At 46.3% G+C, this 22,644-nt stretch overlaps 1 protein-coding gene across 16 annotated transcripts in view; it reads left to right on the forward strand.

Annotated features, from left to right (window-relative positions):
* CDC42BPA (CDC42 binding protein kinase alpha) overlaps window positions 1-22,644 on the forward strand; it is a 321,738-nt gene that overhangs the window by 293,891 nt on the left and 5,203 nt on the right. For 10 of the 16 annotated variants that reach the window (XM_086694399.1, XM_086694385.1, XM_086694386.1 and 7 more), the window contains 12 exons: window positions 447-583; window positions 1,418-1,557; window positions 2,799-2,880; window positions 5,095-5,311; window positions 6,134-6,196; window positions 7,042-7,635; window positions 9,478-9,575; window positions 12,194-12,278; window positions 14,304-14,427; window positions 15,146-15,263; window positions 18,457-18,639; window positions 21,411-21,528. In XM_086694399.1, the coding sequence (XP_086550525.1) occupies window positions 447-583; window positions 1,418-1,557; window positions 2,799-2,880; window positions 5,095-5,311; window positions 6,134-6,196; window positions 7,042-7,635; window positions 9,478-9,575; window positions 12,194-12,278; window positions 14,304-14,427; window positions 15,146-15,263; window positions 18,457-18,639; window positions 21,411-21,528 (1,959 nt within the window). The remainder of the gene's footprint in view (window positions 1-446; window positions 584-1,417; window positions 1,558-2,798; window positions 2,881-5,094; window positions 5,312-6,133; window positions 6,197-7,041; window positions 7,636-9,477; window positions 9,576-12,193; window positions 12,279-14,303; window positions 14,428-15,145; window positions 15,264-18,456; window positions 18,640-21,410; window positions 21,529-22,644) is intronic. The other 6 variants (XM_086694392.1, XM_086694394.1, XM_086694400.1 and 3 more) reach the window with 1 other exon arrangement.

A 22,644-nucleotide genomic window follows, 5' to 3' on the forward strand; every position in this document is an offset into this window, starting at 1 on the left:
GAGGGACTGGTAAAGTTTGCAGGTATTTTAGAGATGTCACGTAATTTCATGTCCATCAGTGGCCCTTGCAAGAGAAATTTCAAGGCAGATAGCAAGTTGGAGTGAGATAAAGAGTAAGAGAACACTCCAGAAACTACTTTTTGGAATTAGAAGTTTAAATCAACTGTTGTATTCACAAGCTTAGATGTTTTTTTCTGTGTGTTTGTTTCTCTTGATTAACACAGAACAGTAATACGTACAAATATTTACTATTTCTCATTGAAGTTCTTATTGGTAAGCAAGTGAATCTACTCCTCAAAAGGCAGAGCAGTTACTTAAATCAAAGCCACAGATAAAAACTCACCTAATGTGGCAACTTACATGTGATGAGTGCTCAGTGTATTTTCTTCTTGTAAAAAGTGAATTTCTATTGAATATTGTGGGTTTTTTTCCCCCTCTTTCGAAAGTGTGTGGATTCTCGTGTCATATAACGTGTGTAAACAAAGCTCCAACTGTGTGTCCGGTCCCTCCTGAGCAGACAAAAGGTCCTCTGGGGATAGATCCACAGAAGGGAATAGGAACAGCATATGAAGGTCATGTCAGGGTAAGTATGATCAGGTTGGATTTAGATTAATCTCTTGAAGTTGATTAATGACTGGAAAACTAAGTCCAGTTGCCTGACAGACCTACCACTTGACAGAAAATTGGGCAAACAAAATTCATGTAATAATTGGGCAAACAAAATTCATGTAATAATTTTATTTCATCCAGTGTGATTTGAAAACAAAAACCTGGCCTTCACTTGGAAATAAATTCCAGAATGTCTTAGAATTTTCTGTACTGCTCCTGAGTTGTAACGAAATCTCCATAAAGGAGTCTTCAACACTTGGTCTTGCTGGAGATCATAGCGTATGTTATGAAGGGTGAGCTATTAGCAGGGTGTATTCTTACTCGTAATCTTGAACAATGTTTTTAAGTGTCAGCTGCATTTGATCTTACACCCAAATTTGACTTTTATGCTATTTAGAAATGCATGAATTATTTTTAAGATTGTATTTTTAAGTAACCTCTACACCCAGTGTGGGGTTGGAACTCACAACCCTGAGATCAAGAGTCACATGCTCTACTGACTGAGCCAGTGAGGCGCCCCCCCCAACATGAATGTTATTTTAATGAATGACAAGTGAAAGTTAAAATGGTACCATTAAAAATTTTTTCGGAATCAAAAGTCATTCAGTATTTGAGGAATGTTTTCTTATGTTTTTCTCGAGTTATTAATGGTATATGTGTTCATCTGCACTTCACCAACCAGAGTGGCAGACTTTGAACACACAGACGTTATCTCTAGGCTTTCATCCTGCAGTTTTGTAGGTAATTAAAGGGCTATGATTGACGTTTTAGTTTGAAATGTTTTTGTCTGTCTGTCTGTCTGTCTAAGATCCCTAAGCCAGCAGGAGTGAAGAAAGGATGGCAAAGAGCATTGGCTGTGGTTTGTGACTTTAAGCTCTTCCTGTACGATGTTGCTGAAGGAAAAGCGTCCCAGCCCAGTGTTGTTGTCAGTCAGGTGATTGACATGAGGTGAGCTTTTGAAAGTGAAGATATTTGTATCTTTTGCAACAGAAGAATAAGAAAGTATCTGTTCATCTAATTATATTGCCATATTTTTATCTAATTCTAATTTCATGTTAATATTCTAATTTACTGATATTGCTAGAGTAATATAATTAGAAATAGGAAGCAAAGTATAGTTATAGGACGGGTTGATGTATGTGTGTTGAGTGAGCTGGGGATAGGGCATCAGGGAAAAGAACCGAATGTTTGAATCCAAAAGCCCAGCGTAAAGATGGCTTGGGTAACGAAGGGCTAACACGTAGTGTTTCAGTCACCGCCTGAAGGTGTGGAGCATGATTCCAACGTGAGGAAAGGGAGTAGAAATGTCAAAATCAGACAGGCTCTCAGACTGTGTAACAAGCTGGTAAACATTTGAATGAGTATACCTCTTGAATGTTTCCGGTCTCTTCTTCATGGTTTTCCCCTGCCCCCTAGAGTGCTCTCCTTTGCCTCTTCTTCTAGCTCCCAGGCTCCCCTCGAGTGACTTAGTACCCCCAAGGCACCTCCGCGCTGATGACTCCCACAGGGGCCTCCGCCCAGCTGTTTCTCCAGTGTTCAGAACGGTTTCCGGCTCTGGCGCACACTGGCGTTTCATACGAGCACCTCAGCCACGCTGTCTTCCCTCCAGATAAGGAATATGAAGAGGTGGCCAGGAAAGTCCCACAGAGATTGCCAAGGGACTAGGTGCAGGAAGGATAAGGAGAAGAGTCAAAGACAAGACTAGGGCGCCAAGTCTTTAAGACCAAGAGGAGGATGATACCAGGAACCCAGTTAAGGAAATCACGAGGAATAGATAATTGTGGAGGAATTCTGTCTCAGGCGTCGACAGAATAGTGAGATGTCAGATAAGCTGTGTTGTGGGCACTTGAGATGTATTGCGGGAGGCAAAAGGGTCCAGTGTTCTGGAGACTCTGGAGACCTTCCCGGGTTCAAGTCCTCCTTCCCCATGTACACGTTCTGGCCTGACAACTGTAGCCAGCAGCTGTTCCTAGCTCTTGTATAATTACCCCTGTTAAGTTACTCCTGACAAGTTACTTCGGGCAGTATCCATTACAATGAGGGAAAAGCCAAATGGTTTTAAAAATTCAATTTGGACATTCTGTGCGAGTAGCTTTTGAGGATTGCTTCGTGTGTGTTCTATGGATATACCTACCGAACACCACACACATACACATATGCTGACTTTTAATGTTTTACTTTTCCTTCAGGGATGAGGAATTTTCTGTGAGTTCAGTCTTGGCCTCTGATGTAATTCATGCAAGTCGGAAAGATATACCCTGTATATTTAGAGTAAGTATGCGTGCTGTAATTTGATCACTGAATTACGTGTTCTTAGTGAATATATATCTCGTCCCTCCATATAGATCATAAGCCTAACTAGGAATAGGACCCAATTCCTTAATGTGTTTCATATCACCCAGTGCTTGAATGTATAGACAATTAGTGCTAAGTAAATATTTCATTAGTAAAAGACCTGAGGAAAGCCTGAATATTTGGCTTCTAAAATAGGTTTTACCTTGGGCGATATTTTTGAGCCACAATTCAATTTTCAAATAAATACGCAACATAGAAAATCGAACAAGTGTGAGGTTTCTCAAGTTTTTGAAAAACAGACATTTCTTTTAAAATCTCATTTAAAAAACTAATGTTTTATTTCTATTGCTTTGTAATTAACTACTCCAAAACTTAGTGGCTTAAGCCAGTAATGGTTTATTTTTTACCATTCTCTCCGTCAGCTATACGGTTTGAGTGGTGTCAGCTCAGATTACTCACATGAGCTCATCTGGGGCTGGAATATCCAAAATGACCTTGCCCCCATACCTGGGGCCTTGCTGCTGGCTGTTTGCTAGGTGATCTCTGAGAACTTTCTCCATGCGGTCGGTCTCTCATTCGGTCACTGGCTGAGTTCTACATGGCTGGCCTCCAAGAGGACAAAAGAAGCTTCCAGAACTTTTGAGGACCAGGCCTAAGAGAGGCATAATAACTCTTGTGCGTTTTGTTGGTCAGAGTACGTCATGAGGCCAGCCTGGATTTAAGGGGAGGGACAATAGACGGCACAGCTTGATGAGAAGAATGCAATTCCATAGGAAGAATTGTTGGGAACCATCTCTGGAGGCTGCCTGCCCTCCCACAGGGCCATCTTGAATTGGAGGATTAAGACAATAGGTTTAGGGGCACCTGGGTGGCTCAGTTGGTTAAGCGTCCAGCTCTTGGTTTCAGCTCAGGTCATGATCTGATGGTGAGATCGAGCTCCACGTCGGGCTCTGCACTTAACAGTGTGGAGCCTGCTTGGGATTCTCTCTCTCTCTCTCTCTCTCTCTCTCTCTGTCTCTCTCTCTCTCTCTCTGTCTCTCTCTCTCTCTGCTTCTCCCCAGCTCATGCTCCCTCTCAAAATAAGTAAATAAACATTAAAAAAAAAAAAAAAAACTACTGCCCTAACGTTATGCCCACTACTCAGTGTTTGTCTATGAATATGGTATCTAAGGACGGTCACCAGGGGAGCCTAGGGAGGCCCAGTTGCCTGTAGCTGGTTCACACAATGGGAGTTGACTGTCACTGCTGCTTAAATCACATGTATGTGAAATTCAAATCTGCTCTGATTGTAAGTGCTATTTGTACAATGCTAAATCTTCATTTAAATACGAACACAAGTGATCTGATCTTCCCTAAGATTCTGTGTGTTATGAAGTGGCAAATGTTAAGTTTATTTCTGAACATTTCTGACTTTTAAAAAGAAGTTGAGGGGCACCTGGGTGGCTCAGTCGGTTAAGCGGCCGACTTCGGCTCAGGTCATGATCTCGCGGTCCGTGAGTTCGAGCCCCGCGTCGGGCTCTGTGCTGACAGCTCAGACCTGGAGCCTGTTTCAGATTCTGTGTCTCTCTCTCTCTGACCCTCCCCCGTTCATGCTCTGTCTCTCTGTCTCAAAAATAAATAAACGTTAAAAAAATTTAAAAAAATAAAAAATAAAAAGAAGTTGAGAAACCAGTATGGTGGGTAGTGTGCGTGAGCGTGGACGCGGGACCCAGTCTGGCGGGGCGTCCGTGGGGACGGTACATCCCTGCATCACAGTTCCCTCAGATGTACCCTCAGGATCCAGTAGGGTACCTGCTTCAATGCTCATGCAGGGCTTTGAGCAGTGCTCACGCTTAACCCAGTAAATGTCAGGTGCTGTTGATCTAGGAATATGGGTGATGCATTTCTTAGTGGTGGCACTCAGCACGTCATAGCAAAGAAAATAAAAATAGTTATTAACGTTTAAAATGGTACCTGCTGTAACTAAGTAAAAGAGAGAGAGAGAGAGAGAGAAAGGTATCTGCTACCTTTGCTTTGTCATGAATCTTAATGCTAAGACTAGTTATTCTTCTGATTAGGAAAAGCTGAACTCTGGAAGGGATCATTTGGTGAGTGTTCACCTTGTTGGCCAGAGCTAAACAAAGTAGCATCGGCACGAAACCTGCTTGAAGCGTGTCTGTTTTCTAACACAGGCTGATTAAACTGTCCTAGGTCACAGCCTCCCAGCTCTCGGCGTCAGACAGCAGGTGTTCGGTCCTGATGCTCGCGGAGAGCGAGAGCGAGAGGAACAGGTGGGTGGGCGTGCTCAGCGAGCTGCACAAGATTTTGAAGAAAAACAAGTTCCGAGACCGCTCAGTCTACGTCCCCAAGGAGGCTTATGACAGCACTCTGCCGCTCATTAAAACCACCCAGGCGGCTGCGATCATAGGTATGGACTGGCGCCGTGGACTGTGTTAGCATAGCTGTTGACCAGCCTACCCTGGGAGCAGGGCTGGCTTGCATCCAGGGATCCCCCGTGTCCAGCATGGCAGGCGCCGTGCCCCACACACGCAGTGAATGTCTGCTGAGTGAGTACACGAGAAAGTACACGAGGAGAAGTGCTTTCCGAGTGCGTTTTCTTCTGGAAGAAACAGTGCTAAAGATGAACCTGTGAACGATCTGTTTTCTGCTGTGCGACTTAGAACCAACTATTTAACTGCTTAAAGCATAAGTTTCCTGGGTAGGATACAGCTTCTGATGACCTCGCAGAAGTTAGGAGGTTTCGGTAACGTGGGGCCCGTGACAGGATGCCCTGCATAGCAAACGCCCTCAAGAGAGAGCAGTTTCTGGGTCTGGAGGTTTAAATTTCTGTCATGTTATTGGTACACATCCAACTCTTTTGTTACTTCCTAGTAAATCGTGAAAAGTTAATGAGTAGGGTCCAAATGCCTTCTGCAGTTTCTCCCTCCCAAAACAAGAAGTGGACCCAGGGCACTAGCAAACTAGATTTTTTCTCTTTTTTTCACCCTCTGTTGAACAAACGTTTACTTCTTTTTATAAGTATTGATACACTTTCTAATGATCTGTTAAAAAAGACATGAGGTAATATTTACTGCTATCATCTGAAAGGAAACTTAACAGTACAAATTTTTATTCCTATTTTTAAGTTCCTTATTTGAGTGTTTTTGCACCAAATTTATTATCCATTTTGTTGTATTAGTTGTACACAGCTTTGCCTGTTAACAGTGTTTCGTACTCGTGTCTTCTGTAGACCATGAAAGGATCGCGTTGGGAAATGAAGAAGGGTTATTTGTCGTGCACATCACGAAAGATGGTAAGAGAAAACTTAATCATTGCGGAGTAACTTTCAACCCTATGTCGTTAGAAAAACTCTAATTTCTAGGAAGAGCAGGATTTGGTCTGATTTATTCTATAATTGAAATTTTCCAGACCTAATTTGATGTGTTGATAAATCAAAAGATAATTTTTGAACTTCTTTAATCCTCCCGAGTTCTTAAACTTTCAAGTGTGTGTTGTGTTTCTTGTGTCACTGATTGAGCACCAGTGCTCCACAAACAGCCTGCACGTCTCAGGACGGGACGTGAACGATACAGCCGGACTTTCTCATTGCTCTGTTAGTGTTAGAAGTAGCCGTCATTCAAGTGTGTGTTCACTGTTGGGAGATTTTCTCCCGCATTTAATACAAAAGAGTTTTTTTTTTCCAGGGCCAAATTAAATACCAAGGGAAATAAAAAGGAACCAATTTATCAGTGTCCTATCTTCATATCAAGTGCGATCGTGGGAAGACAACGCATTTAAACTGCATTTGCCGCCCCTAGAATACGTTCAGTGAAATAAGTCTTCCCTCAGTTTCTAAAACAGGAGCGCCATGGTGAAGTTCCTGAGAATTTAGTGCCAGTAAAAAGGTTTTTCCTGGAGATATGGCACGCTTTATCACACAGGGACCCTTTGCCTTACCTCACTGTGGGCGTGTGCCGTCACCTTGTAATGGGTATAATTATCTCCCTCTTTCTCCACATGATTCTGGTCTCTTACTCTTCTGTGTGTGTGTGTCCGTGTCTTCATTATAAGTTGACCTATCCTTTTGAGTGTAATTGGGATATAAGTAATCACTAAAACGTCATTCTGCATTTGATTTATTACTGTTCCTTTGCACAGAAATTATCAGAGTCGGTGACAATAAGAAGATCCATCAGATTGAACTCATTCCAAATGATCAGCTTGTTGCTGTGATCTCAGGACGAAATCGTCACGTGCGCCTTTTTCCCATGTCAGCTTTGGACGGACGAGAGACCGATTTTTACAAGCTGGCAGAGACGAAAGGGTGTCAGACCATAACTTCTGGCAAGGTGTGCCACGGAGCTCTCACGTGCCTGTGCGTGGCTATGAAAAGGCAGGTCCTCTGTTACGAACTATTTCAGAGCAAGACCCGTCACCGAAAATTTAAGGAAATCCAAGTCCCGTGTAACGTGCAGTGGATGGCCGTCTTCAGCGAACAGCTGTGCGTGGGATTCCAGTCGGGATTCCTGAGATACCCCTTGAATGGAGAAGGGGGTCCGTACAGCATGCTCCACTCAAATGACCACACGCTGTCCTTTATCACACATCAGCCGATGGACGCCATCTGTGCAGTTGAGATCTCCAGTAAGGAGTACCTGCTGTGTTTTAACAGCATCGGGATATACACGGACTGCCAGGGCCGGAGATCCAGACAGCAGGAGCTCATGTGGCCAGCAAATCCCTCCTCTTGCTGTAAGAGTCTCTTACTTTTGGCTGTTTGCCCTCTGTGTCTCTTTCCTTTTCCTTCAGCCTCGTTTCCTAAATATACTCACTCTTAATACCGGCTTGTTTTTCTAAGGACTCCTTAAGGTTTTGCCTAAGTACTAATTGTGTCGTTTGTGCAAAGTGACTCTCCATAGTTAGTTAGACCTAGGCCAGCAGGGCTGACCTTAACTTGTCGGGAGTTGAAGCTGATCTTTCTGTGGAATATTTTACTTAGCTGGCTTTTTAACCCATGTGGTCTCTTGAAGTACCTCTAAGCAGTTATCTTCACGGTCCCCCCAAATACAGTGCTTGTGAGCATTAACAGCTCCTAAGACTTACTCTGGAGAAGCAGTTACTAAGTGAATTATTTAAGCGCTGATGTAAAGGCATAATGCAGCATCTGTAAGAAGTGTTTCTCCGTTTTATAGTTTTGTCTAAATACACGGATATTTAAGATTGCCTGGTGCACTCTTTCAAGAACTCTGAGGACATCAGTGAATTAGTGAATGCCGTCACGTGCCATTTCAGCGGCCAACGGCAGTGCCCACATGGAGCACAGAGTGGGGTAGGCAGGACCCCTGCGGCCGAGACACGGCAGCGGGTTGTGGTCGCCCTGTGGCGGATACGTGGAGTTCCCCAGCCGCACGCACAGGGGTACCTGACCCCCGATGCTTTGTCCTCAGTGGACGACACTTGAGCGTGTATGAATGCTGAACCAGGGAACCGGGGAAAGCTCGAGCGTGTGGCGAATCCAGGAAATAGAGCAAGATCCTCACGGAGACCAGACAGGGTGGATCTCAGAACACGGGGTGGGGGGAGCACTGGGGACAGAAGGCGTGAAGCCTCTTCCGCTGGCCCCCGTGAGGAGGGATGGTGGACGGAGACCGTCAAGCCTAGAGGTTCAGTGGGAGAAGAGTTAGGAGGCTGGTGTGCTTGTTATAGAAGAGTGAGAGAATCTAGAAAAAAAAAAAAGAAAAAAATCCTTCTAATCCTACCCACCCAGCCCTACCTATTCTTAAAGTCTTGTTTCTTCTACACTATGTACTTGTACCTGTGGTGTCGTATGCAGAATAAAGGCTGTCTCATCACCTAGTCGGGTAACGAGGCAAAGTATTACTTCCGTGCGGAGTCAGAGTGAGAGTATCCGGGTCGTATGGGTAGCGAGGGCGGTAATTCGATCCGTGACCCCGTCTTAGGTAGATCATCTCATCCCTCTGCTCGTGTCACTGTCGATGCTGTTTCGCTGTCAGTAGCTTAACTGGTTTAGGAATCAGGTACTTAAAACGTGACGTGAAGACGTCCCTTTATAGAACTAGGATTGGACAACGGAGCGTTTCGCCCTCGGCATAAGCTGACTGAATCCTCATGTCCTGTAGCTGCCGTCTCATCCGACCCGTAGCGTCTCCACTGCTCGTTTATGATTTATATCCTGTTCCCAAATGATTGGATGCGGCTACTGCATGACCACAGTAGGATTTGGGTGGGATTCCGTTCCACAGTTATGTAGCATAGACCTTTCAGAATGTTTTGTGTTGAAGAGTTAGATAGAGAAGTGCGGGGCGCCTGGGTGGCTCGGTCGGTGAAGCGTCCCGCTGTTAGTGTCAGTTCAGATCGTGATCTCAGAGTCGTGAGATCGAGCCCCTCATGGGAGTCTTCCCTGAGCACAGAGCCTGCTGAAGATTCTCTCCCTCTCTCGCTGCCCTCCCAGGCTTGCATGCACGTGCATTCATGCTCGCTCTCTCTCTCTCTCTCTCTCTCTCTCTCTTTAGAGAGAGAGAGCGAGAGCAAGAGAGAAGTAATTAGCCACTGTCCCTCCTTCCCTTCTCGCAGGCTACAATGCACCGTATCTCTCCGTGTACAGTGAAAACGCAGTTGACATCTTCGATGTGAACTCCATGGAATGGATTCAGACTCTCCCACTCAAAAAGGTAATTGAACGCCAAAAATGGGCTAGCAAACTAATGAGTGGAGTGAACCACTGATGGGACCAGTTAGCTCCTTTTCGCTAATCGAGCGTTTTCTGGCAGTTGGTAATTTGGGATTCTGCTAAGAGAAAAAAAGTAGAAGCAGAAGTCAAGCTGGTTAATTTTATGAGTAGCTCAACACCATAGTATTTTTATCACATTCAGTGTCACCGTGTTTCGCTGCATCGTCGTGAGAGCATCGTGGTAACGAGAGACTGGAGCGTACCCTCCACCTCACACGTGGGTCCGTCCCCTGCTTCAGGAGCTGGGTGGGGGGGAGGGGACCTGTCATCCTTCCTTGTGGCTGTCGTTCACATTGTGGCGTGCAGGTGGTAATCCTGTGAGACAGACCCCACAGGCTGGAAAAGTGACTAAACTGAGAGCCCAAATGTGTGCAAACATCTCATCGTTAAAAAAATAAAGGTGTTTATGCTCCTCATAAAACATGATTTTCCCTGTGACAACAGAGAATTTTTACAAGCATGCAACAACTGTTCTGTGTGGGTGAGGAGTAAGTTTCACATAGACGTGCGTAGCTTGTGTCGTCCGCTGGGGGCAGGGTTTATGGGGGGGGGGGGGACGAGAAAGTAGCCAAGGTCAGATTTCAAGGTCTGCCCCAATGCCTAAGGACATCAGCCGTGAAAACTCTTGGAAATACTCCCACTTCAGGGAAAGCACCCAAAATATGGCCCTCTGGTTTGCATTTGGGGGCTAATTACATTTATTTTCCATTTTATCATGTAAATCGTATAGTATATATGAAAGAATAGGAGCTTTGTGAAGCATGATAATTATTAACAGCTCACTCAGGGCCAGAATATTACCAACATCCCTGCCTCTACCTGCGTATCCGTCCCTTATCCCACCCCCCAGCCCCTCTCCAGAGGAAATCACCATCCTGAATGTTGCCTGTATCATCCCTTTGCTTTTCTTAAAATACAGATTTTTTTTTTGGCATATTTAAATATTCCTAAACACTTGTTTGGTTTTGTATTGTTCAGTTCTGTCTGCCTTTGAGCTTTGTAAAAATGTTACACTGTGTGTTCTCTGCCTTCCTTCCTTCATGCATATTCCAGGGTCCGTCTGTGTGATTACGTGTGCTGTAAATAGTGCATCGTTTTTCACCGCTATAAAATATTCTTTTGAGTGACTAGATCAGTTCATTCCTCCATCGTCTGATTGGCAGACACATGAATTATTTTCCACGTTTTGCTACTGTGAACACCGATGCCTGTGTTTCTCTAAGTCACGTGTCCAGGAGTGGGATTGATGGGGCACAGGGAACACAGGGGTTCAGCTTTACAAGACAGTGTCAGATTCTCTTCCAGAGTAATTGTACCAGCTCATCCTCCCCCCAGCAGTAACCGGAGTGCCTCCTCACCCACATCTTCCCTGACCTTGCCATTCTCAGGATTCGTAGTTTTATAACCTTTATAAATGGTTACAACATGCTGTCTCACTGAAGCATTAATTTGCACATCCCCAATTAACTGTGTTGTTGAGAATCTTTTGTATGTTTATTCGTTCTTAAATTCTGTGAAATACCTACTCATGCTTTTTGCTCATTTTTCTGTTTGTTCTTCCTTATTAATTGATTGAAATTTTTTATATATTGTAAATACTGGGAAAGGGATGGGGTAAATCTTTTCTATTTGTGACCTAGTTTTATGGTGTATTTTGCCAAGCATATATTTTGATAAAATAATGATAAATTGTATTATTTTGCTAAAAACTTACTGTTCTAAATTTTAATGTCATCATGTTTTTTCTGTTAAGAAACTCTTTCCTAACTCAAGGTCATAAAGATACGATCTGTATTTTATTCCAAACGTTTGAAAGGTGTGCCTATTACATTAATGTCATGAACCTGTGGAGTTGGGGTGTGTGTGGTGTGAGGTGGGGACTCCGTTGCTCTGTGCCACATACATGAGCAGGTGCTCTGTCACCACTTAGTGACAGTCCCCCCCTTAGTGACAGCCCCCCCCCCCAGTGATACAGTTTCATCCCCATCATATGTGGACATTTAGTTCCACTTCAGGTTCATAAAGTAGCTGTGTTAATATCTTCTTAGTATAAATAGTCACTAATGGCTTTAAAAAGTCAAATTTAAGATGTAAATGTATTTAGGGGCGCCTGGGTGGCTCAATCGGTTGAGCATCCGACTGCAGCTCAGGTCATGATCTTCTGGTTTGTGAGTTCGAGCCCCGCTTGGGGCTCTGTGCTGGCAGCTCAGAGCCTGGAGCCTGCTTCGGGTTCTGTGTGTGTGTGTGTGTGTGTGTGTGTGTGTGTCTCTCAAAAATAAACATTAAAAATTTTTTAAAAAGATTTAAATGCATTTCTACTTTTTCCCCCAGAATATTCTTTCTTTAGAATGTTGTCATAACTTTTTGTTAAAATTACATCATTTTATATGCCTTCCCTGTCAGAATTGTTGATTTTCTGAGAGAGAGCATTATATTCTGAAGGGGAAGGATAAATGGAAGGTCTTAATAGGGTGTGCTTTACAAATAGGCCTAAAGTTTTATGGTTCCACTTGAGGGTTTTACTGAAATGCTAATTTTATTTTTTTATTCTTACCTTAGGTTCGGCCCTTAAACAGTGAAGGATCATTAAACCTTTTAGGGTTGGAGACAATTAGATTAATATATTTCAAAAATAAGATGGCAGGTAAGAAAATATAATGTTAATACGATAGCTTCAAAGGAAATACTCTCTCTGAGCTGACTGCCCGGAGATAATAAGTGGCAGAGGCCACATTTAAACCCAGGTTCCTCTTACTCCGAAGTCTGTGACCTTGGCTACTATCATGGTCTCAATATATTCAGTTAAATGTCTGGATAGAAAGTCGTTCTGTCTAATCTAGCTATGTACACAAAATTCTTGTTGCTGACGTACCTGATTTCTCTGGGGAGCCCTGAATTAAGTGCAGAAAGTATGGCTGAAAGCAGTATTTGCTGTACTAGTAATGCTATAAAACCTAACCCAAGTCTATGGCACTGAAATTGTGAAAACTCATGCAGAACTCTGACTGGGGACTTCAGGAGTACATCATCTGCCAGGGCACCCGGGGCCTAGAACTTGGCGAGTGCCCGTGGCCGCACGGCCAGGGCCGCCAGAGTCCAGAGGGGGCACGGGAGCCAGAGGGCGCGGGCGGTGTCCACAGTCACGTGGAGGTCGCTCGGCCCTGGAGGGCCCTTGGCTGACAGACTGGTGGTTATAGCACCAGGTCCTGCCTGGGGACATTCCACCGCGACGGGAGAAAGGAGATTCGGATTTTAGAAATGATTGCCACTCAGCGATGGCTTCGCCACGAAGCGTCTGCACTTGAGCTGTAAGCGTCTCCACCTCCAGGGCCTGTACTTCATTTGTGTCTGTTTCTTAGAGGAAGTCACAATATTCACGTAGGATCGGCTGCACCTGTTCTCACCGTGTATGGCCGTGATGATCACAGAACATGTCCGTTTCCCAGTCCACATCTGTAGGATAAAGCCTCTTTCCACTCGTGTTTCCGCATCTTTCCACTCCTCCTCCTGCCCTAGGCTGGACGCGGGGCGGGCTTGGAGAGGGAAAGCCTGGCGGGATTTCAGTACAGGTGTCTTGTCCTCGGGAAGGGGAGGGAGGGGCCCTCGCCTTTTCTCTGGCTGCCTCTGGCCTTCCTCTCTCAGGGCTCAGTGTTGCTGCAGTCTTCCTTCCGGCTGTCCCACGTCCCCCGCTGCCACCGGGACCCAGACCCACCCTGGCCGCACGATTCTCACGTTCCAAAATCGTGTTTCACACGTAGTTAGGAAAGCAAGCTGATGAAGCTGCATTATCAGGATATGAGAAGAATACTGCTTTTCCGCTAATCCCCGGCCTTGGCTTGCCTTTCCCTCGCTTCGGCTTTGTGGGTGTTAAAAATTCTCCAGGTTGGCTTTTCTCCTGTTCCTTAGAGAATGGCGTCCCTCGTGTTGTGTGAACACAGCTGTCTCTTTTATTCCTAGAGCGTGTTCGCAAATTTCAGCATGTCCGGGGAGCCCTTGGCGGACGGTTGTTTACTTCTAGGTTATGAACGCTGAAACCGGATGCCGGGTGCATATGATTAAGTATCCTCGCCCCACCAAGATCAGAGGGGTAGAAACAGCAACAGGGTCTTGCCTTTAATAAAGGAAGCTGGTGGGAGCCCAGGTTTTTGTCCTTACCCACATCTAGCAGACTGGATCTTACAAAAGGAAATGTTTTATTATGTAAAAAGAATTTTAACGATCATTTACATGAATACTTTACCATTTATGCCTGATGATTGCGTAGCATAATGGGAGGAGTTTTTTTTAACACCCTAAGCCATTGGAACCAGTACCTGGAAGGTGAGAGAAGACAGGATAGAGAGATGGGGGGGTGGGGAGGGCACAAGGCGACAGGACCCCCAGGCAACTGCATTTTCCTTTTCTTCTGCTAGAATTGTGCCACTGTATGTTTGTAATCAGATAGGAAGTGAAAATATACTTTGGAAGCTAGGTTTCATCTCGGCGTATCCCTGTGTACGTGTGTCCCGTTTGAATTATTGCTTACCGTGAGTATCAACACACACCTTTTAAAAATGCAAATTGCGTACGTTGGACAACTGTTTCCTGTTTGTGCTGTCTTGGAGATTAATGGATAAAAAGCATTTTAGCGCTTCAAAGAACGCCACCGGTCTTTGTCTTCTTTTAACAGAAGGGGATGAGCTGGTGGTTCCCGAAACATCGGATAACAGTCGGAAGCAGATGGTTAGAAATATTAACAATAAGCGACGCTACTCCTTCCGGGTCCCAGAGGACGAGAGGTTGCAGCAGAGGAGGTAGGGGGGCGAGTGGGGTCGTGCCCGTCGTCGGGGCCGCGGGGAGCCTCTGCGGGGCTGGCGGGTGACGGAACGTTAGTGATTTGGAAGGAAGATGGGGTCTCTGAACATCTGTCATCCCTCTGTGGTGTCACACACCACAGTGACGAGCCTGCTTGTCAGTGTGATTTTGATCAACACTCTCCAAAATGTTCGCTCTGGGTTGAAGCACCGCGTTTGCACTCATTTCTCCGTGTGCGTGAAATACGTGCGGTTTTTAGCGGTTTTTAGAATGCGAGCCTTTGCTCAACGTAAAACAGATCCTAGCTGCATGTAGCACACGGGCACGGGCCTGAGAACTTCAGATTAACCATTCTCTTCGAGAGTAAACAGCCAGTGGGCTGGTAATATTTCCAGTTACGGGTAAACACACCTCTAAAGTGTTATCAGTGATTTTAAAAGGCCTGCAGAAAATGGCCAGGACTGCCTGTAAAATAGAGCTTTGGCATTTGAGTACTGAGAGAACCCTCCCTGTTTCCCCACCAAAAAGCGTAAGATCTTGTGTTTAAAAGAAAAGCTTCTAAGTTTCAATTGAGTATATCTTATTGTTAATTCTGTCCTGGCTAAACTTGATTTCACAGTTTTATTTTTGTGAACAAATAAAGGATGCCTCATTGTTTTCTAAAGTTAACGAGATCGAGCCCAGAAAAAGTGTCTAAACGGGTGTTTTATCTTACAGAGAGATGCTGCGAGATCCAGAAATGAGAAATAAATTAATTTCTAACCCAACTAATTTTAACCACATAGCACACATGGGCCCAGGAGATGGGATACAGATCCTAAAAGACCTGCCCATGGTAAGAGAAATGGAGGGCAGACGGGAGCGGGGTTACGAGTGGGGCAGAGGGGGAGAAGACACGGACGCGTGCGTGCCCACATACGTACATAGGCTTAATGGGATACGCAAACGTGACGATGAGAGGCTGTGTCCCCGTAGCGCTATGTGCATACGACGCGCGGGAGAAAAACACAGCGTCTGGGCATCTGTGAAGAACCAGACAGATCCGGTTCTTAGCTGCACACCCCGTAAACTTGCCCCGCATCCAGTTTGCTGATGGAGCACACTGCCGGGTCGGGAGAGGATCTGCACCGGGATCCAGAGCTCGCTCACCAAATGCTGACGTTTCACTCAGCTTCGGCAGTTCCATACAGATATTCGGCCTTTCCCACCTGCACAGAACCACGTCAGCCCGGTCGTTAACGGTCACACCTGTTGCCTGGTTGGGCAACCAAATCTCTTTTCCTTTCCCCGATTACACACGTGTTGCCTGGCCCGTCTTCCATACAAAAGTACAACATAGGCAGACTGGTTTCTCACGTGAAGATTGGATTCTTGGACCTATTATGTTGAAATTAAGGATACTAGTGGAATTAGGAATTTTCCAGGCTCTGTGCATACTTAGCATTTTGGTATCACGGTACCTGAGCAAACTATTAAAACTTCCTACGCGTACGGCCCTTCTGATCACTGGTGGTGGCGTTCAGACTGTGAATCTGGACCCAGGCTCTCTCTGAGGGAGTCTGTCCTCTCGCCACGTTGCCAGCTCTGCTGTGACAGGAGACACGAATATCTTATCACCGACAGGAAAAAAATGCTAGGTGATCTAGTTTAATGTGCCATCAAGCATTCCTTAAGGTGAAGGAGTTTCAGGGGTTCACAAAGTTCCCAAAATATTCCTCTGCTTCGTAGCCTTCCTCCATCAAGTGAAAAGCCAGTTTGCTGATGTTCTAGAAGTTTTTCAGGCCTTCCTACACAGGAGGACTTGGCCATCACACCCCCCGAATAAGCACACGGAATCGAAATAGCAGATTTCAAACACTCTAAGAACTCTCTGTCAGCACATCGTCTCCCATTACCCCCTCAGCACTTCAAGTAAAAGAAATCTCTCTTCATTTTTTTGTTCGAAATAGGGGCTGGTGGTAATGACTGAGCAAAACCAGTTCCGATAGCATTTCCGGGAGATTCTTCCCCGCACCTGACTCCATGATTCGTGGCCTTCTGTGCTGGTCACGTATTCCCATCAGACCTCTTCATGTGTCAACCCGTGACTGCCTTGTGGGCTCTTTTTGTCACGGACACAGGTGCCTCTTTGTCCTACAGTGCGGTCCAGTTTTTAATGTGTGTTCCGTTCCTTTCTTGCCATGTAAGCACCTTGTGTTTCCAGGACGAAAACTTGGTGCAAATTTTTGAAACCTGTGTCTTAGCCTTATTTTATTTCCACCTGACTTTCTTTTACTAGCCAGGGACATACAAGCTGGGGCTGTTGTAAACGTCCATTTCATCACCCAGCCAGTAGTTTTAATACACTGTCCCCCAGACCTGGGTTTGTCTTGGGGTAGACACTGGGAAAGAACGCAGTAGTGTGCAGGTCTGAAAAAAATTAACGATGATACATGTACCCGTGTATACACATAAATGTTTGTTGAAAAGCTCGTGATATTTTAATATGTTCTCAGGTTTTATGTCCTTTCCACTGAGATGGAATTATCTGTATTTAATGAACTATTTCCAAAACTTAAGATGAATTAAATTCATCAACCGTTACCGTGTAAGAACTTCGGGCACCAAAGCCACCTGCCATCCGAGCCAAGAGCAGCGTGCACCCTGGACATTTTTCTGTTTTCACTTCTCATATCAGTACTGCTTTCCTGGGAAATACTTACGAGCTTAGAGAGTTTATTGGAGATCTTTAGAAACTTAGTTCTGTTTCCTTTGTACCAAAATTGATACTGATATAGGGTTATTTGCCTCCTGAATGTGGAAGAGAGTGTCAGGAGGAGGGAGTCTTTTCTCTCCCTGAATCGGGGATGTGAAGCCCTTTACGCACATCTAGCGCGCCGAGAGGAGAAGCAGCACAGATGACTTAGAAATACGGACTGCTCCTTGTCATTTCCTTCCGTCATCGTGGGGTGCCGCCAGTAAAGGGCAGGGATTTCTCCCGGTGAACACAAGAATAATATTCTACCTCCAGAAGATTTATTTTTGGCACATGACCTCTCTTCTGGTTCAGTGACCCCCGAGAGCTCTATTGAGTAGTTATTACATTTACATCAATAGGGTTTTTTTTTTTTTTCCTTTTTGGAAATAACTTTAGAAAGTGCTGGTTCACTCACATCTCTAAATTTAAAACAATGTCTCATAGAGGAGCTCTTTTTTAAGTCTCCATAATCTGTCAGATTTTGTTTAGCAAAGCAAGTTCATCCCGGTTCGGGGGCCTTCTCCCCGCAGTGGTCCGTCCGCCCACCGGCCCCTGGACCACATGGCCTCAGAGAAAGTGGCCGGGTGCTGAGTGACTGGTCCCACATCACTCAGAAGCCATTCAACCGGATATGCTAGCGCCTTCGGTTAGAAAAGCTTTTTCTCTATCTTTGCTATTACAGTATTTTATGTTTTTATTAATACGCCCGCCCAGACATGGACGGGATTTTTCCCTTGTTAAAAACGAACCTGACTTTTTGGGTGTCTAAGTGGAGCCAGGTTTGGGCTTCTGGGAGTCACCACCGCTAATGAGGGTCACCGAAACAAAACCGGGGAAAGCAACCACACGTGCAAGTCTGTAAATTCCAGGGAATGGTGTTAGGTTTCTAAAGAAAACGGGCTAGCGGTTCTGATGAGAGGCTGCCTGTGGGTTCGCTCACCTTGAACCATTTCTCACTCTTTCTGTCCTTACTGATGGTGTGTTTTTGCCAGATTTTGATTCTATCACATAAGAAAACACGGAACTGAACTCTGAAAGTCCGGTTTCGGTGCACTTGCTGCCGGTAATAAAGGAGAATAATTGTACAAGGTGAACGTTCCAGGAACTGGCAGGAGGGTTACAAAATGTAACTTTCTAAGGCCTGAGAGTATTTCCTTAAGGACTCAGTTCTGATGTGAGCGATGTCGATGTCGTGCCTTCCGCATGCGTGCTGTCTGAAATGTCACGTGGAACCAGTGAATCCATTTTCATTACCGTGTTACTTTTTTTCTTCTTCCTGTTGTTTTGATAGCCAGGCCTCCCTTATCCGCCCTCGCTTCACTCCGGCCTCATCTCCTCTCCGATCAACTTTGAGCACATCTATCACATGACTGTTAATTCCGCTGAAAAATTTCTCTCTCCTGATTCCATAAACCCTGAGTATTCCCCGTCTCTACGCTCTGCCCCCGGTACACCCAGCTTTATGACTCTGAGGGTATGGACGGCCGAGTCAGGTGTTAACTACCACTAACCGTGTGCGGACCTCCTGTTCCCAGCTTGATAAGTAACCCGCGGAGGGCGCTTCCCTTTGTGAATGTTCTTCCTGCTTCTCTCCTGCCAGACCTCTCCCCCTCCCCTCCTCTTCCTCCTCCTCCTCCTCCTCCTCCTCCTCCTCCTCCTCCTCCTCCTCCTCCTCCAGTTCTAGTTTGTTTCTTCTTTTGAGGAGAAGCATGAAGCCTGGGGAGGATTTCACTTTTATTCTTTAAACAGTATTGGAGGGGTTTTTTGGGGTTCGTGTTTAATAGATGTTCCCATCATGATGTCCCTTTACAGATGCCATCATTAGAAATAGTCCCCGTGTGGGTCTTTATTCTGTTAAACTAAACAAGGAGTCCCACAACTTCTGAATTTTTTTTATAGCACATTACCCTAAATCTGGTTCAATTCAGAGAAAATTCTTTCGATTTAGTGAGGTTAATTAAGGTCTGTGGTAGGACCAAGCCGCAGGCCTCCTATCTACAATAAACCCCATTTTGAAAAAGCTTAAAAATGTCCCAAGTAAAAATTCTAATAGTATGAACGAGTAACGGGAAAAATTCCAAAAAGAAGGTGATCTTACTCGGCTTTCAGATGCTGATACACCTTTAATTCCAACCAGGATCCAAGATACGACAGTTAAATCAAAGAAAAAAACACAAAGTGTGCAGCATCTATCTGGAAGGAGTGCGGCCCCTGCTGGCGGCCCCTTGGATCCGGCCCCTTGGATGCCGCCTGGCATCTCTGTACGGTGGCCGTTAGCGCAGCTTTTCCATACCTTCCATCAAGAAATACACGCTTAAAAAAAAAAAGAAAGAAAGAAATACACGCTTGTGCTAACTTCACAGTAACGTTTTCTCAAGTTAATTTTACAAATACGACATTCGGGTTGTGTCATGCAAACCCTTGTCCCACAGTGCCCTCTGACTCAGAGAAACAGTCACATCCATTTTTTATTTGCATAGAAAACCGTAGGGTGAGAAGTTTCTTTTTGTACTTTTGTTTGCATTGTACAGTTACTCTGAATTATAATGTTTGAAATGTCACTGTCATTAAGCTATAATGTCATGTAAATATCTTATTTGACAAACTAGAAGATGAACTGTGATTAAAAAACATCAGCCTTAGGTTGCTTGTCAGCAGTCCGCAGGGAGTGGATTCCAGAAGAATGTTGCACAAACTGACCGGCCAAGAATTTTTCGTACGAAAGATGACAGAAACGTTGTTTAGGTCAGTCCTCCGCAAGTAGAAACACTGTTGTCGGTGAAAGTCTTCCCTAATCCAAAGAGTATTTGCACATGAAAAAAGACCAGTAGCTTCGGTCTCTGTCCTAGAATGAAAGTGAACTTGAAATGACTGAACCATAAACTTTTTTTGTGGGGTTGTATTTTTTTCCTCACAAAACGTGTCTTCCGTGTGTCAGTCTTTTGTGACTTCACCATTCGGTGTGACTGCACAACTGGTATGTTTTTCCAGGTTTGATTTTTGCCACTTATTCCAGGCTAGGCCTGTTTTGTAGGAAAGGACGGCCCCAAGGTATCTTGAGGTCTCTAGCAGAAGCAGTAAACACGTAAAGGTTGAAACTGGTTCTCCCACCTCTCGGTCCTTCCTTTGCTGCCTCGTGTGCACGTCACTGGCGTCTAGAGGTTTGCTTCTGTGTGTGCGAATGTTAAAACGCTGGCCCTGCTTCCGCTGGGTTTTATTTTCTTAGAGAAAAAAAGGTAAAGCGTTTGCTTCGAACAGATAACACACTAAGAATTAAATGGACTTTGCAGATTGGGTACGCGAACCAAAATGGCGGCGGTTGAGCCTGGGGCCAGCCAGCCAACCGGCTTCCAGTGTGTGTGGCTCTGTGACTCGAAGCTCCTCACGCCACATCAGCGTGTTGCCCGATTGCTGAGACTTGCGCCCGGCGTTAGTGGTTTTGACGTTAACCTTTCCTCAGGTGTCAGCCCCGACACCTCTCCAGTTCTCAAACGTCCGGGTCCCTTGAGGCGGCCAAGGGCTCTCGGTGCTCGGCCGAGTTCAGATGGCCCGCCCCTCACGCCTCCTCTCTGGCCGCGTATGACTTTTCAGAGCACCCGTTGGCCCACTTGAATACCTGGGACACCAAAATCATTCCATAAGTTGATGGAGAATCTTGTAAACCGGTGTCCCCGAGTCAGAGCACTTCGCCCCGGCTGCAGTGGTTTCAGGCGTGCTGTCCGTGACTCCTGGCCCCGCTCTGTCAGCACGCCAGGGTGTGGGGATGTGCACGTGCCTGTCCCCTACCACGCGGGAAAGCACTCACTTGAGAAAAATCTACCCTTGAGTGACCTGGCTCCACGTGGGCTCGCTCCATTCAGCTAGTGCAGACCCGCCAATCAAAGTCGCCGACGTAGCAAAACCTCCGTTTCGGGCGTCTGCAAATGTCCATATAATTCTGCACCGCACTGTCACTTCTAACCATGTAACTTCTACTTACTGTTCTCACAACAAAAAGAATTCTTATTTGCCGATAACCGTTTCCATAAGTACAAGGGCGAGCACTTACCCTCGATTGGGGGGAGGTCGGCTTCCATTAGGGGTTAGTACTTCTGTGGGCAGGAGGGATCATAGAATCGGGTCCTTGTTCTGTGTCACCCCAGGTCAAGATCATTTATTTGTTACAGTTAGAGTGAAAATTAGACGTCTCCGCAGAAAATCACTTTCTCTCCAGCTGAAGAATTTTTCTTTCTGTTTTGTTTTCAGAACCCTCGGCCTCAGGAGAGTCGGACCGTGTTCAGTGGCTCGGTCAGTATTCCGTCTATCACCAAATCCCGCCCTGAACCCGGTCGCTCCATGAGCGCCAGCAGCGGCCTGTCAGCAAGTAAGTGCTGCCCGGGAAGCCCCGGGCCCCCCCCGCTCTTCCCTCTCCCACGGTGCACGCACCCCTGCCTCAGGCCTGCTGGGTGGGTCTCGTTAGCACAGGGGCACCTGTTAGGAGAACGATCATGGGGTCCTTTGTGAGCCCACAGTGCATCCGGGAGACAGGCAGACACATAATAGTACCAGTTGTGGTGACAGGTGCTCCGAAGGAAGTGAACAGGACCCCCCTCAGAGAGTGACGAGGGGGAGCCCAAGGTCACGGGCCTTCCCTAGGGGTGGGGCCGCATCTGAGTCCTGTTTGACTGAGAGAAGGCCAGGGTGGCCACCTGTTGGCGGTCGGGGAGTGACCCAAAAACTAAAGCACAGGAGGTAGGCAAGGTCAGATCAGGGACTTGCGGAGCAAGCTAGGACGTTGTTGTCTTATTAGAAACCAAGGACCTTTACCTAGTTTACATTCTTAAGAAGATCCGTCCACCTGCCAGAGGGAGCAGGCAGGGCCACAGGCAGGGGTGCAGGCATGATCCTGGGGGGCTCTCGGCGCTGCCTGGGGCTCACAGGGGAGAGGAGGAGACCGTTCGGGGACTTAGTTGTGGGAGGTGAGGGGGGGAGAGCCACAGGGGTGCCCGGGTTCCAGAGGGGCTGGCAACACATTAGAAAGGAGACCTGGGTCTGTCTCAAAGAGCAGCGTCACAGAAGCAGGCCGACGCTCGCCATGCATCCGGCGAACGGCACGGGGGCACCGTCCTCTGTGACCTGCTTCCAGGTGGCACTGTCTTCATCGTCAGCCTCTCTCTGCCCTGAGCTGCCATGTGTCCTTCCCGGCGCTTCCGCGGGAACCCAGGGTTCGGTGGGGGTCGGGGCGGCATGTCAGGTGTAGGGGTGCTGAGCGCCGCCTCCTTGGAAACGTGCACGGTGCACAGAGGCGCCGTGTGACCGCCTGTGACCATGACACGTCCCACCGAATTCTCGGGGACCTTCGGTAGTTCCTGGGTCACAAGTGGTCTGCTTGTCTGTCGCTTTCTCAGAAGTAGCACGGGTGGCTGGCGTGGTGGAGGGTGGAGGGGAGGCGGATCGCACTGGTTTCGGCTTCACTTGGGACACGTGTCTGTGGCCTCAC

This window comes from Puma concolor, chromosome E4, assembly GCF_028749965.1.
Source record: "Puma concolor isolate L17-30 chromosome E4, mPumCon1.1.hap2, whole genome shotgun sequence".
In the NCBI taxonomy this organism is placed as follows: domain Eukaryota; kingdom Metazoa; phylum Chordata; class Mammalia; order Carnivora; family Felidae; genus Puma; species Puma concolor.